General features: G+C 35.8%; 1 protein-coding gene across 2 annotated transcripts in view; it reads right to left on the bottom strand.

Moving 5' to 3' along the window:
- PDE4A (phosphodiesterase 4A) overlaps positions 1–14624 on the bottom strand; it is a 121427-nt gene that overhangs the window by 22108 nt on the left and 84695 nt on the right. For both annotated transcript variants that reach the window (XM_073654171.1, XM_073654173.1), the window contains one exon: positions 4984–5077. In XM_073654171.1, coding sequence (XP_073510272.1) covers positions 4984–5077 — 94 coding nt within the window. The remainder of the gene's footprint in view (positions 1–4983; positions 5078–14624) is intronic.

Here is a 14624-nt window from a genome sequence, read left to right as displayed (position 1 = left end):
GCAAAAAAAAAAAATACTGATGGCCGTATTCATTAAGAGTAATTTTCATTTCATAAAACAATAGTACACATAAAAATAAGAAACTTTGTAATATGTCTTATCAGAGAAATCCGCTTCTTTCTCCTCCTGGACTGATCTTTCACGCTCAATTTATGAGTAAGATACTGTATTCAGTGTCTACAGATTTTCCCATTACTAAAATAGGAGATGACAGTTGGTGCTAATAAAGTTCTATGGAGTGGGGAGGAGCTAGAGGCAGACACAAACAGAGGAGGGAGGAGCTAGAGGCTGACACAGAGAGGGGAAAGGGAGAGGGAGGAGCTAGAGGCTGACAGACAGAGGGGAAAGGAAGAGGGAGGAGCTAGAGGCAGACACAAACAGAGGAGGGAGGAACTAGAGGCAGACACAGAGGAGGGAGGAGCTAGAGGCAGACACAGACAAAGAGGGGAAAGGGAGAGGGAGGAGCTAGAGGCCGTGCTGCAAGTTCTCCTGAACCGATAGTCACAGTTCTCCATAGAACTTTATGAACACCAACTGTCATCTCCTATCTCAGTAATGGCAAAGTCTGTATTCACTAAAGACACATTTTACTCGTGTATCGAGAGTTTTGAGAGTGAAAGATCAGTCCAGGAGGAGAAAGAAGGGGATTTCTCTAAAAGTACAATTGATTTATGGAAAAAAATGAGGACTCTTTAAAAGGCAAATCTGCAGAATTGTAGCACTAAATGAGAATGGGGTCCTAACAGCTTAACACTAAACAGATATAAGTTTAGGGGTCTGGCATCAAGGTGGCAGCTCCCCCGATGGAAGGCAGAATGGCTTTTCCAGAAAAGAATATGTAAAATTTATGAACTCGTCTCATCTCGTCATCCAGGTCTCTCAGGGATTGGTGGGAATTGTAGTTTTCAACCACCGAGTGATCATGAGGCACCGGTCCTACACAGATGTCTCATTTCGTCAGTAATCCGCCCTGCGGGACAGCACACGTCTCGCCCCCTTTTCCCACAGCAGACACTTTTTCAAGGCAAACTAAATATACATTTAGAACCAGCAGACAAAAATAATCGTCATCGCGTTTCACATCAGTCTCACGTCAGAGGTTTATTAATACATGATGGGATTACTGACTTTCTATTTGCTTGGGAAGCATGAATCACAAAACCTTATGACACCTCCCCCATCCCCCTTGTTTTATATCCTGTTAAAGGAAAGCCCCCTGAATGTTGCGCTGTAAAAACACCTATATACTAAGGGTCCTGAGATGGGAGGAGATGTGAGGAGGTCTAACTACAGACAGGACTGCAACAGACAAATGAAGTGTGGCCCAATACAAGGGGTAAAGCCCCATACACTTTAGATAGCCGTCGGCCAAACAATCATATGGCCAACGGCTCTCTCTCCCGAATTCGCCAAACAGAGGATCTTGATGACAGAACCGCTCCAGACACCCCTGTCCCCGTGCCCTCCAGAAGCCCCTGTCCCTGCCTCTCCAGACGCCCCTGTCCCCCGCCTCTCCAGACGCCCCTGTCCCCCGCCTCTCCAGACGCCCCTGTCCCCCGCCTCTCCAGACGCCCCTGTCCCGCCGCCCTCCAGACGCCCCTGTCCCGCCGCCCTCCAGACGCCCCTGTCCCGCCGCCCTCCAGACGCCCCTGTCCCGCCGCCCTCCAGATGCTCCTGTCCCCTGCCCTCCAGACGCTCCTGTCCCAGAGAACAAAAGGATTGGCCACTAAAAATTTCAATAGGCCAGATCCTGATTTCACCTTACTTCATCTATCAGATAGAGTTGGGAAGCCCCCCCCCCCATATACATTAGACTGTCAGACGGTCCCGCAGATAACAGTGGATTCGGCCAACTTTACTCTGATGGCCTTAAAAAGGAATTAAGTTGGCCAACAAATGTCCTTGTCAGGATGCAGTTGCACCCCCTTGTAAACTCGTATATATGAATCAGAAAGCAGCCTTACATCTAACCAGAGAAGAGGCTACAGAATGCCAGAGGTAAGACAAGGCGGTGCTTTCAGACAGCTGGTGCTTGGATTTCCTGCTCTGAGAGAGAAAGAAAGAGCTGCAGCCTTCATGGTTTCTACATAAAATATGGAATGAAGTGCAAAATACACCAATTTTTGGACGAAGAGTTTTACCATTAACAATTCTTTCAAGTACAATGAAACAAATGAGTATTATTAATAATAAAAATTAAAAAAAAACTACCATAAGAGCTTCCGATAAATTTCCAGAACAGTGGAACATATTTATGTTATTTGTCAATTAAGTCAAATAATCTACATGTCTACAGTTACCTGCCTGTATTATACATGGAACAGAATATTCATATACAGTAAATGAAAAAAAAATTGTTATTATTACTGTGAATTTTATTTATTACCATTTTATTACATTTAGTTTTTCAAAACATTTTATTTTTGTCACTTATTTTTTTATACTTCATTTTCACATCAATACATTTTTGCGCATATATTGTATAATTATCATTACTGCACACACTATGTATTAACACCAATTTTTTTTAATTATTCGTATGTAAATGTATGTTATGTGGGATTTTTTACACTTCTGTGCGAGTGGCACAGAGTAATGAGGTATCCAATTATTTATGCTAAAAATGGGCCGTCCTATTGGTTTGTGCCAAGTTAAATAGGTGACCTCTCTCTACCAAATGACTCCCTTGATAAAGCATAAGGCGAAACGCACACTGGGTGCGGCTGGTGCCTTGGGTCTAAATATGTATATATATATTACATCTATATGTATTTTATAATGTGATTATTTTTTTTTCTATTTGTTCACCATATGCAAAATGTTCTAATTTGACCACTGGGATTTGTGCAGTTTATTATGCTGCTTTAATTACATTTTTAATTATTTTGTTGGTTTGTGCTAATTTTTGTGCATAGGTTATATATACACTATATGGTACCTGACCATTACATGTTTTTGATCTAGTAGGAAATCCCATTCCCAAAGCAATGGGTCTGTTTATACGGATTTAAGCCTACTTTGTGGCTATAAAGCAGTGTTCAAAAAATACAAATTTTTCCAGTGGAGATAGCTTCAGGAAACTTTTATTTTAGGATTTTTTAGGAGTTTTAGTTTTCCTGAAGTGGTTTAGGAAGGGCTTTTTTTCCCCTGTCCTGTAACCTTTTGATTTGAGAGGGCCTCGTTTGGAGATTTTTTTTTTCAGGATCCACTTAAAAAAATATGATGTGAATTTTTTTTTCCACAAAAAATGAATTTCCTGTAGAAATGAATTGGAAGAGTTTTCCCAAGTATTTTTTTTAACTATTAAAAAAAAAAGTAAAAAAAATACGGAGAGGAACAACTCCAAAAAAAATCCTCAAAAAACAATAAGAACATAACCTAAGAGCCTGCAACTTTCTGTCAAGGCTTTCTCCAACATTTTTGGAGCGTGTCTGAGCAAAGTTTTGCCCATTCTGCCAAAAGATAATTTGCTATTTTGGAGAAGTTCTGACTCGGGATTGGTCGTTCAATTAATCTCCAAAGAGTTGGATGAGGTTGCTCTACACCAAACCCACCAGATCAGGTCTTTATGGCATAATGCATAATAAAAGCCTCAGACCAATTCTACACGACATTTTACATTGAGATCCTGGTAGGTAGTGTTGTCCGGGCAGGAAGAGTTTTTGAGACCATTTTTGAGGTGGATTTTGTAGCAGTTCCATTCCAGAAAACTCCTCATAAAACTCTGTGTGAACATAGCCTAAAGGCCAAATTTACATGGGACTATACTCTGCAAATGAACATGCAAAAGAATGTTTATTCCTGACCACCAGCCCAAGTAGTCATGCCACCGACCACCTGGTAGGTAGTGTTCTCCGGGCAGGAAGAGTTTTCCGAGAGTTCTTGAGCCCATTTTCGAGGTGGATTTTGCAGCAGTTCCATTCCAAGAAACTCCTCAAAAAACTCTGTGTGAACATAGCCTAAAGACCCAATTTACATGGAACAACAATCAGCAAATGAACATGCAAAAGAACGCTTATTCCTGACCACCGGCCCAAATAATCATGCCACCGACCACTTCTGTTGGCTTTTCGGCATAAAAATCATCAATGTCGGCAACACATTGCCCCGTGTAACCAGGGGTGTGCTGCCGAAAATATGCTCCAGTATGGGGATTTGGCGGCCTGTGTGAAAGGGACATTGATCGCCTTGTCTATATCAGACTGTGTGTCTAGTAGCCAGAAATGTCTCATTGGTGTCCATGTTGTTCCTTTTTTCCATCCATGATGCTTATACTGCAGCTCTTCTTGCTTTGATCGGCTCCTTTACATCAGCACAAGCTCTCCCAGAAGTCGGTGCATGGAGAGCCGATCTCCATTAGAGCAAAAACAGGACGACAAAAAACTACAAGGAACTAAAGATGATCGTCAGGTACCGGTCACATATCTGAATGAATATGGACCCTTAGATAATAGTGTCCCGGCAGGTGCCCAGTCTAATACCCACCAAAGAAAGTGGTGCTGAAAGTGTTGAGGAACAACTGCCCATTGACCCCAAAAAAGACAACTGAGGTCTTTCCCTCCATATATATGGGGTTATTCTTACTATATATATATATATATATATATATATATATATATATATATATATATATATATATATATATATATATATATACACACAGTATGACATGATATCGATATGTACACGGAAAATATTAGAAAGTTCCATTTTGGTATGACTGTCAGAGAAAACAGGCACCTACCAAAAAACATAAAAACAATGACCATTTACAGTCCCACAAACTTTGCGACTGATGCAACATGAACTGCAACCACAGCTAGGTTTTCTGGCACTCGGGGCAAAAATTCAGTTTTCTACCCCTAACCCTGTATCTCAGTGACAGGGTTAAGGTTGGGGATCGGCACCCACAAGAGATAGACCACCGCCCGTCCCATAACCATTGCTCATCACAAAGACAGACAAGACGGATGCGTTACTCACCGAGAAAGGTGTTGGAAATATATTCTGAGACCTGGTTCCCGGAACGGCTCATCTCAGACAAGTGGGTCAGCTCACGGTTCAGCATTCTCTTGAACTGCGAGCAAAAGAATAAAAAAACAAATTGAGATGAAAGAAATCAAAAAGAAAATAAAAACACGCATCATTCACAAACACACAGCGAATATTCCAGAAATACAGTAGACTCCGACATAAAGAACTCCATGCTTCATCGTGGCGTCTACAGATTATGAGGGATCCATTGTACCTGCAGATCCCGCTAAAAAGAAATTCCATAAAAAAAGTGCAGTGTGAACATTAAAAAACACATAAAAAGTAACTCAATGGCCGAATTTAGCAGATGCTAGAAACCACCCACTGTATATACGTCACGATAACAGAATCCGGCACCTCACCACCGGGGATTCCCACCTTGATGTATCCCCAGGACACAGACAGCAGGTAGTTGATGTCCGGCATGGTGCCGGCGCTGTGTCGTGGAGGAGTCGTGATCACTTTATTTCCTCTGTTTCTCCTCTTCTTACTTTCCCAGAAGTCTCAGTGAATCATCATCATCTCGTCCAATTCACTCACACCGGAGTACATAGCGGCGGCAGCAAGTGTGCAGGTATTCGCTATGGACCTCTCAGCAGAAAGCCCACCTCTCCTTTGTTCATGTCTAAAAACCCTTTACTGTCTTTTCTCTCTGGCCGTACTGTTAGACTGTCTCTGTCCTCATAGACCCTAGCTGCTAACCATCTATCTCCTTGTGGAGACCCCCATCTCTCTTCATTCCCACTCTCTTTGTGGTCCTCACAGCCCCTCCTCCGTCTCTCTCCTCTTGTATGGAGAGATCTCTGTCACTTTTCTCACACTCTGCTCCCCTCTCTTGTCCTCCTCACATACTCGGCTGTGTATTTTTTACCTCAGCCTCAAATTTCTCTGTCTGAACTCCTGCCTGCTTTCCCCATCTTGTAGAAATCTCAATTTGTTCCAAAAACATGGATTTCTAGTTTTCTAGTCCAACAAAATCTGCAGTCTCACTTTATCCCCACAGTCCCTCTTTTGTCCCCCCCAGTCCCTCTTATCTCTCCCCCCACACAGTCCCTCTTATCTCCCCCACACAGTCCCTCTTTTTTCCTTCCCACAGTCCCTCTTTTTTCCTCCCCACAGTCCCTCTTTTTTCCTTCCCACAGTCCCTCTTTTTTGCTCCCACAGTCCCTCTTTTTTCCTCCCCACAGTCCCTCTTTTTTTCCTCCCCACAGTCCCTCTTTTTTTCCTCCCCACAGTCCCTCTTTTTTTCCTCCCCACAGTCCCTCTTTTTTTCCTCCCCACAGTCCCTCTTTTTTTCCTCCCCACAGTCCCTCTTTTTTTCCTCCCCACAGTCCCTCTTTTTTTCCTCCCCACAGTCCCTCTTTAGTCCCCCACGGTCCCACTTTTCCCACGCAGTCTTCTTCTCCAGTATCTTGGATGATGGTGGTATTTTCCCAGCTCCCTTCAGGTCTTGGATTCCCGCTGACTTATTTGAGGTCCATTCATCGCAGACAGACAGAGAATAATCCTTCATCCACATTTCCTACAATGACTGCTCCCTCTGCCTGACACAACTGTCCTTGTTTTCCCACTCCCTCCGTCCTCCCCTCCTCCGGTCGCCTCCTCCTGAGTAGTATCCTGTCTTCTGCGCCCGTCTCCAATAACATCCACAAAGGAGTCTCAATACTAATCTACATGTAATACTATCCATAATATAATTATATAGCAATCACACAGCACTGTTTAATGATTTTATATATATATATACATATACATACAGTACAGACCAAAAGTTTGGACACACCTTTTCATTTAATGATTTTTTTTCTGTATTTTCATGACTAAGAAAATTGTACATTCACACTGAAGGCATCAAAACTATGAATTAACACATGTGGAATTATATACTTAACAAAAAAGTGTGAAACAACTGAAAATATGTCTTATATTCTAGGTTCTTCAAAGTAGCCACCTTTTGCTTTGATGACTGCTTTGCACACTCTTGGCATTCTCTTGATGAGCATCAAGAGGTAGTCACCGGAAATGGTTTTCACTTCACAGGTGTGCCCTGTCAGGTTTAATAAGTGGGATTTCGTGCCTTATAAATGGGGTTGGGACCATCAGTTGTGTTGTGCAGAAGTCTGGTGGATACACAGCTGATAGTCCTACTTAATAGACTGTTAGAATTTGTATTATGGCAAGAAAAAAGCAGCGAAGTAAAGAAAAACGAGTGGCCATCATTACTTTAAGAAATGAAGGTCAGTCAGTGCGAAAAATTGGGAAAACTTTGAAAGTGTCCCTAAGTGCAGTTGCAAAAACCATCAAGCGCTACAAAGAAATTGGCTCACATGAGGACTACCCCAGGAAAGGAAGACCAAGAGTCACCTCTGCTTCTGAGGATAAGTTTATCCGAGTCACCAGCCTCAGAAATCGCAGGTTAACAGCAGCTCAGATTAGAGACCAGGTCAATGCCACACAGAGTTCTAGCAGCAGACACATCTCTACAACAACTGTTAAGAGGAGACTTTGTGCAGCAGGCCTTCATGGTAAAATAGCTGCTAGGAAACGACTGCTAAGGATAGGCAACAAGCAGAAGAGACTTGTTTGGGCTAAAGAACACAAAGAATGGACATTAGACCAGTGGAAATCTGTGCTTTGGTCTGATGAGTCCAAATTTGAGATCTTTGGTTCCAACCACCGTGTCTTTCTGCGACGCAGAAAAGGTGAACGGATGGACTCTACATGCCTGGTTCCCACCGTGAAGCATGGAGGAGGAGGTGTGATGGCATGGGGGTGCTTTGCTGGTGACACTGTTGGGAGATTTATTCAAAATTGAAGGCATATTGAACCAGCATGGCTACCACAGCATCTTGCAGCGGCATGCTATTCCATCCGGTTTGCGTTTAGTTGGACCATCGTTTATTTTTCAACAGGACAATGATCCCAAACACATCTCCAGGCTGTGTAAGGGCTATTTGACCAAGAAGGAGAGTGATGGGGTGCTACGCCAGATGACCTGGTCTCCACAGTCACCAGACCTGAACCCAATCGAGATGGTTTGGGGTGAGCTGGACCGCAGAGTGAAGGCAAAAGGGCCAACAAGTGCTAAGCATCTCTGGGAACTTCTTCAAGATTGTTGGAAGACCATTTCCGGTGACTACCTCTTGAAGCTCATCAAGAGAATGCCAAGAGTGTGCAAAGCAGTCATCAAAGCAAAAGGTGGCTCCTTTAAAGAACCTAGAATATAAGACATATTTTCAGTTGTTTCACACTTTTTTGTTAAGTATATAATTCCACATGTGTTAATTCATAGTTTTGATGCCTTCGGTGTGAATGTACAATTTTCATAGTCATAAAAATACAGAAAAATCTTTAAATGAGAAGGTGTGTCCAAACTTTTGGTCTGTACTGTATACTGATAATATATCTATATACACTGATAATAATCACACTGCACTGTATAATGATATATCTATATACACTGATAATAATCACACTGCTCTGTATAATGATATATCTATATACTGATAATAATCACACTGCACTGTATAATGATATATCTATATATACTGATAATCACACTGCACTGTATAATGATATATCTATATACTGATAATAATCACACTGCACTGTATAATGATATATCTATATATACTGATAATCACACTGCACTGTATAATGATATATCTATATACACTGATAATAATCACACTGCACTGTAAAATGATATATCTATATACACTGATAATAATCACACTGCACTGTATAATGATATATCTATATATACTGATAATCACACTGCACTGTATAATGATATATCTATATACACTGATAATAATCACACTGCATCGTATAATGATATATCTATATACACTGATAATAATCACACTGCTCTGTATAATGATATATCTATATACACTGATAATAATCACACTGCTCTGTATAATGATATATCTCTATATACTGATAATAATCACACTGCACTGTATAATGATATATCTATATATACTGATAATCACACTGCACTGTATAATGATATATCTATATACACTGATAATAATCACACTGCACTGTATAATGATATATCTCTATATACTAATAATCACACTGCACTGTATAATGATATATCTCTATATACTGATAATAATCACACTGCACTGTATAATGATATATCTATATACACTGATAATAATCACACTGCACTGTATAATGATATATCTATATATACAGATAATAATCACACTGCACTGTATAATGATATATCTATAAATACTGATAATCACACTGCTCTGTATAATGATATATCTATATACTGATAATAATCACACTGCACTGTATAATGATATATCTATATATACTGATAATCACACTGCACTGTATAATGATATATCTATATACACTGATAATAATCACACTGCACTGTAAAATGATATATCTATATACACTGATAATAATCACACTGCACTGTATAATGATATATCTATATACACTGATAATAATCACACTGCTCTGTATAATGATATATCTATATACACTGATAATAATCACACTGCATCGTATAATGATATATCTATATATACTGATAATAATCACACTGCACTGTATAATGATATATCTATATATACTGATAATCACACTGCACTGTATAATGATATATCTATATACACTGATAATAATCACACTGCATCGTATAATGATATATCTATATACACTGATAATAATCACACTGCTCTGTATAATGATATATCTATATACACTGATAATAATCACACTGCTCTGTATAATGATATATCTCTATATACTGATAATAATCACACTGCACTGTATAATGATATATCTATATATACTGATAATCACACTGCACTGTATAATGATATATCTATATACACTGATAATAATCACACTGCACTGTATAATGATATATCTCTATATACTAATAATCACACTGCACTGTATAATGATATATCTCTATATACTGATAATAATCACACTGCACTGTATAATGATATATCTATAAATACTGATAATAATCACACTGCACTGTATAATGATATATCTATATATACTGATAATAATCACACTGCACTGTATAATGATATATCTATATATACAGATAATAATCACACTGCACTGTATAATGATATATCTATAAATACTGATAATAATCACACTGCACTGTACAATGATATATCTATATACACTGATAATAATCACACTGCACTGTATAATGATATATCTATATATACTGATAATAATCACACTGCACCGTATAATGATATATCTATATATACTGATAATAATCACACTGCACTGTATAATGATATATCTATATATACTGATAATAATCACACTGCACTGTATAATGATATATCTATATATACTGATAATAATCACACTGCACTGTATAATGATATATCTATATACACTGTTAATAATCACACTGCACTGTATAATGATATATCTATATATACTGATAATAATCACACTGCACTGTATAATGATATATCTATAAATACTGATAATAATCACACTGCACTGTATAATGATATATCTATATACACTGATAATAATCACACTGCACTGTATAATGATATATCTATATATATACTGATAATAATCACACTGCACTGTATAATGATATATCTATATACACTGATAATAATCACACTGCACTATATAATGATATATCTATATACACTGATAATAATCACACTGCACTGTATAATGATATATCTATATACACTGATAATAATCACACTGCACTGTATAATGATATATCTATATACTGATAATAATCACACTGCACTGTATAATGATATATCTATATACACTGATAATAATCACACTGCTCTGTATAATGATATATCTCTATATACTGATAATAATCACACTGCACTGTATAATGATATATCTCTATATACTGATAATAATCACACTGCACTGTATAATGATATATCTCTATATACTGATAATCACACTGCACTGTATAATGATATATCTCTATATACTGATAATAATCACACTGCACTGTATAATGATCTATCTATATATACTGATAATAATCACACTGCTCTGTATAATGATATATCTGTATATATTGATAATCACACTGCACTGTATAATGATATATCTATATATATTGATAATCACACTGCTCTGTATAATGATATATCTATATACACTGATAATAATCACACTGCTCTGTATAATCATATATCTATATATATACTGATAATAATCACACTGCACAGTATAATGATATCTATATACACTGATAATAATCACACTGCACTGTACAATGATATATCTATATATACTGATAATAATCACACTGCTCTGTATAATAATATATCTATATACACTGATAATAATCACACTGCACTGTATAATGATATATCTCTATACACTGATAATAATCACACTGCACTGTATAATGATATATCTATATACACTGAAAATAATCACACTGCTCTGTATAATGATATATCTATATAAACTGATAATAATCACACTGCTCTGTATAATAATATATCTATATAAACTGATAATAATCACACTGCACTGTATAATGATATATCTATATATACTGATAATAATCACACTGCTCTGTATAATGATATATCTCTATACACTGATAATAATCACACTGCTCTGTATAATAATATATCTATATAAACTGATAATAATCACACTGCACTGTATAATGATATATCTATATATACTGATAATAATCAGACTGCTCTGTATAATAATATATCTATATAAACTGATAATAATCACACTGCACTGTATAATGATATATCTATATACACTGATAATAATCACACTGCTCTGTATAATGATATATCTATATATACTGATAATAATCACACTGCACTGTATAATGATATATCTATATACACTGATAATAATCACACTGCTCTGTATAATGATATATCTATATATACTGATAATAATCACACTGCACCGTATAATGATATATCTATATATATACTGATAATAATCACACTGCTCTGTATAATGATATATCTATATACACTGATAATAATCACACTGCACTGTATAATGATATATCTATATACACTGATAATCACACTGCACTGTATAATGATATATCTATATATACTGATAATAATCACACTGCACTGTATAATGATATATCTATATATACTGATAATAATCACACTGCACTGTATAATGATATATCTATATACACTGATAATAATCACACTGCACTGTATAATGATATATCTATATATACTGATCATCACACTGCTCTGTATAATGATATATCTATATATACTGATAATAATCACACTACACTGTATAATGATATATCTCTATATACTGATAGTAATCACACTGCACTGTATAATGATATATCTCTATATACTGATAATAATCACACTGCACTGTATAATGATATATCTATATACACTGATAATAATCACACTGCACTGTATAATGATATATCTCTATATACTGATAATAATCACACTGCACTGTATAATGATATATCTCACCTACTGTATCCTCACCCATCCCTCGTAGATTGTGAGCCCTCGCGGGCAGGGTCCTCGCTCCGCCTGTACCAGTCGCTGTCACATTGTGTTCAAGATTATTGAAATTGTTCTTGTATTATACCCCCTTTTTCACATGTAAAGCGCCATGGAATAAATGGCGCTATAATAATAAATAATAATAATAATAAAATAATAATCTCTATATACTGATAATCACACTGCACTGTATAATGATATATCTATATACACTGATAATAATCACACTGCACTGTATAATGATATATCTATATATACGGATAATAATCACACTGCACTGTATAATGATATATCTATATATATTGATAATAATCACACTGCACTGTATAATGATATATCTATATATACTGATAATAATCACACTGCACTGTATAATGATATATCTATATACACTGATAATAATCACACTGCACTGTATAATGATATATCTATATACACTGATAATAATCACACTGCACTGTATAATGATATATCTATATACACTGATAATAATCACACTGCACTGTATAATGATATATCTATATACTGATAATAATCACACTGCACTGTATAATGATATATCTATATACACTGATAATAATCACACTGTACTGTATAATGATATATCTATATACACTAATAATCACACTGCACTGTATAATGATATATCTATATACACTGATAATAATCACACTGCACTGTATAATGATATATCTATATACACTGATAATAATCACACTGCACTGTATAATGATATATCTATATACACTGATAATAATGACACTGCACTGTATAATGATATATCTATATACACTGATAATAATCACACTGCACTGTATAATGATATATCTATATATACTGATAATAATCACACTGCACTGTATAATGATATATCTATATACACTGATAATAATCACACTGCACTGTATAATGATATATCTCTATATACTGATAATAATCACACTGCACTGTATAATGATATATCTATATACACTGATAATAATCACACTGCACTGTATAATGATATATCTATATATACTGATAATAATCACACTGCACTGTATAATGATATATCTATATATACTGATAATCACACTGCACTGTATAATGATATATCTATATATACTGATAATAATCACACTGCTCTGTATCATAATATATCTATATATACTGATAATAATCACACTGCACTGTACAAGGATATATCTATATATACTGATAATAATCACACTGCACTGTACAATGATATATCTATATATACTGATAATAATCACACTGCTCTGTATAATATATCTATATATACTGATAATAATCACACTGCTCTGTATAATGATATATCTATATACACTGATAATAATCACACTGCACTGTATAATGATATATCTATATATACTGATAATAATCACACTGCTCTGTATAATGATATATCTATATACACTGATAATAATCACACTGCACTGTATAATGATATATCTATATACACTGATAATAATCACACTGTACTGTATAATGATATATCTATATACACTGATAATAATCACAATGCACTGTATAATGATATATCTATATACACTGATAATAATCACACTGTACTGTATAATGATATATCTATATACACTGATAATAATCACAATGCACTGTATAATGATATACCTATATACACTGATAATAATCACACTGCACTGTATAATGATATATCTATATACACTGATAATAATCACACTGCACTGTATAATGATATATCTATATACACTGATAATAATCACACTGTACTGTATAATGATATATCTATATACACTGATAATAATCACAATGCACTGTATAATGATATATCTATATACACTGATAATAATCACACTGTACCGTATAATGATATATCTATATACACTGATAATAATCACACTGCACCGTATAATGATATATCTATATACACTGATGATAATCACACTGCACCGTATAATGATATATCTATATACACTGATAATAATCACACTGCACTGTATAATGATATATCTATATACACTGATAATAATCACACTGCGCCGTATAATGATATATCTATATACACTGATA

The sequence above is a fragment of the Phyllobates terribilis genome, unplaced genomic scaffold (genome assembly GCF_046119375.1).
Source record: "Phyllobates terribilis strain yellow unplaced genomic scaffold, ASM4611937v1 Scaffold_11__3_contigs__length_659146591, whole genome shotgun sequence".
Classification (NCBI taxonomy): domain Eukaryota; kingdom Metazoa; phylum Chordata; class Amphibia; order Anura; family Dendrobatidae; genus Phyllobates; species Phyllobates terribilis.
This window is presented reverse-complemented; position numbering and strand designations above follow the sequence as displayed.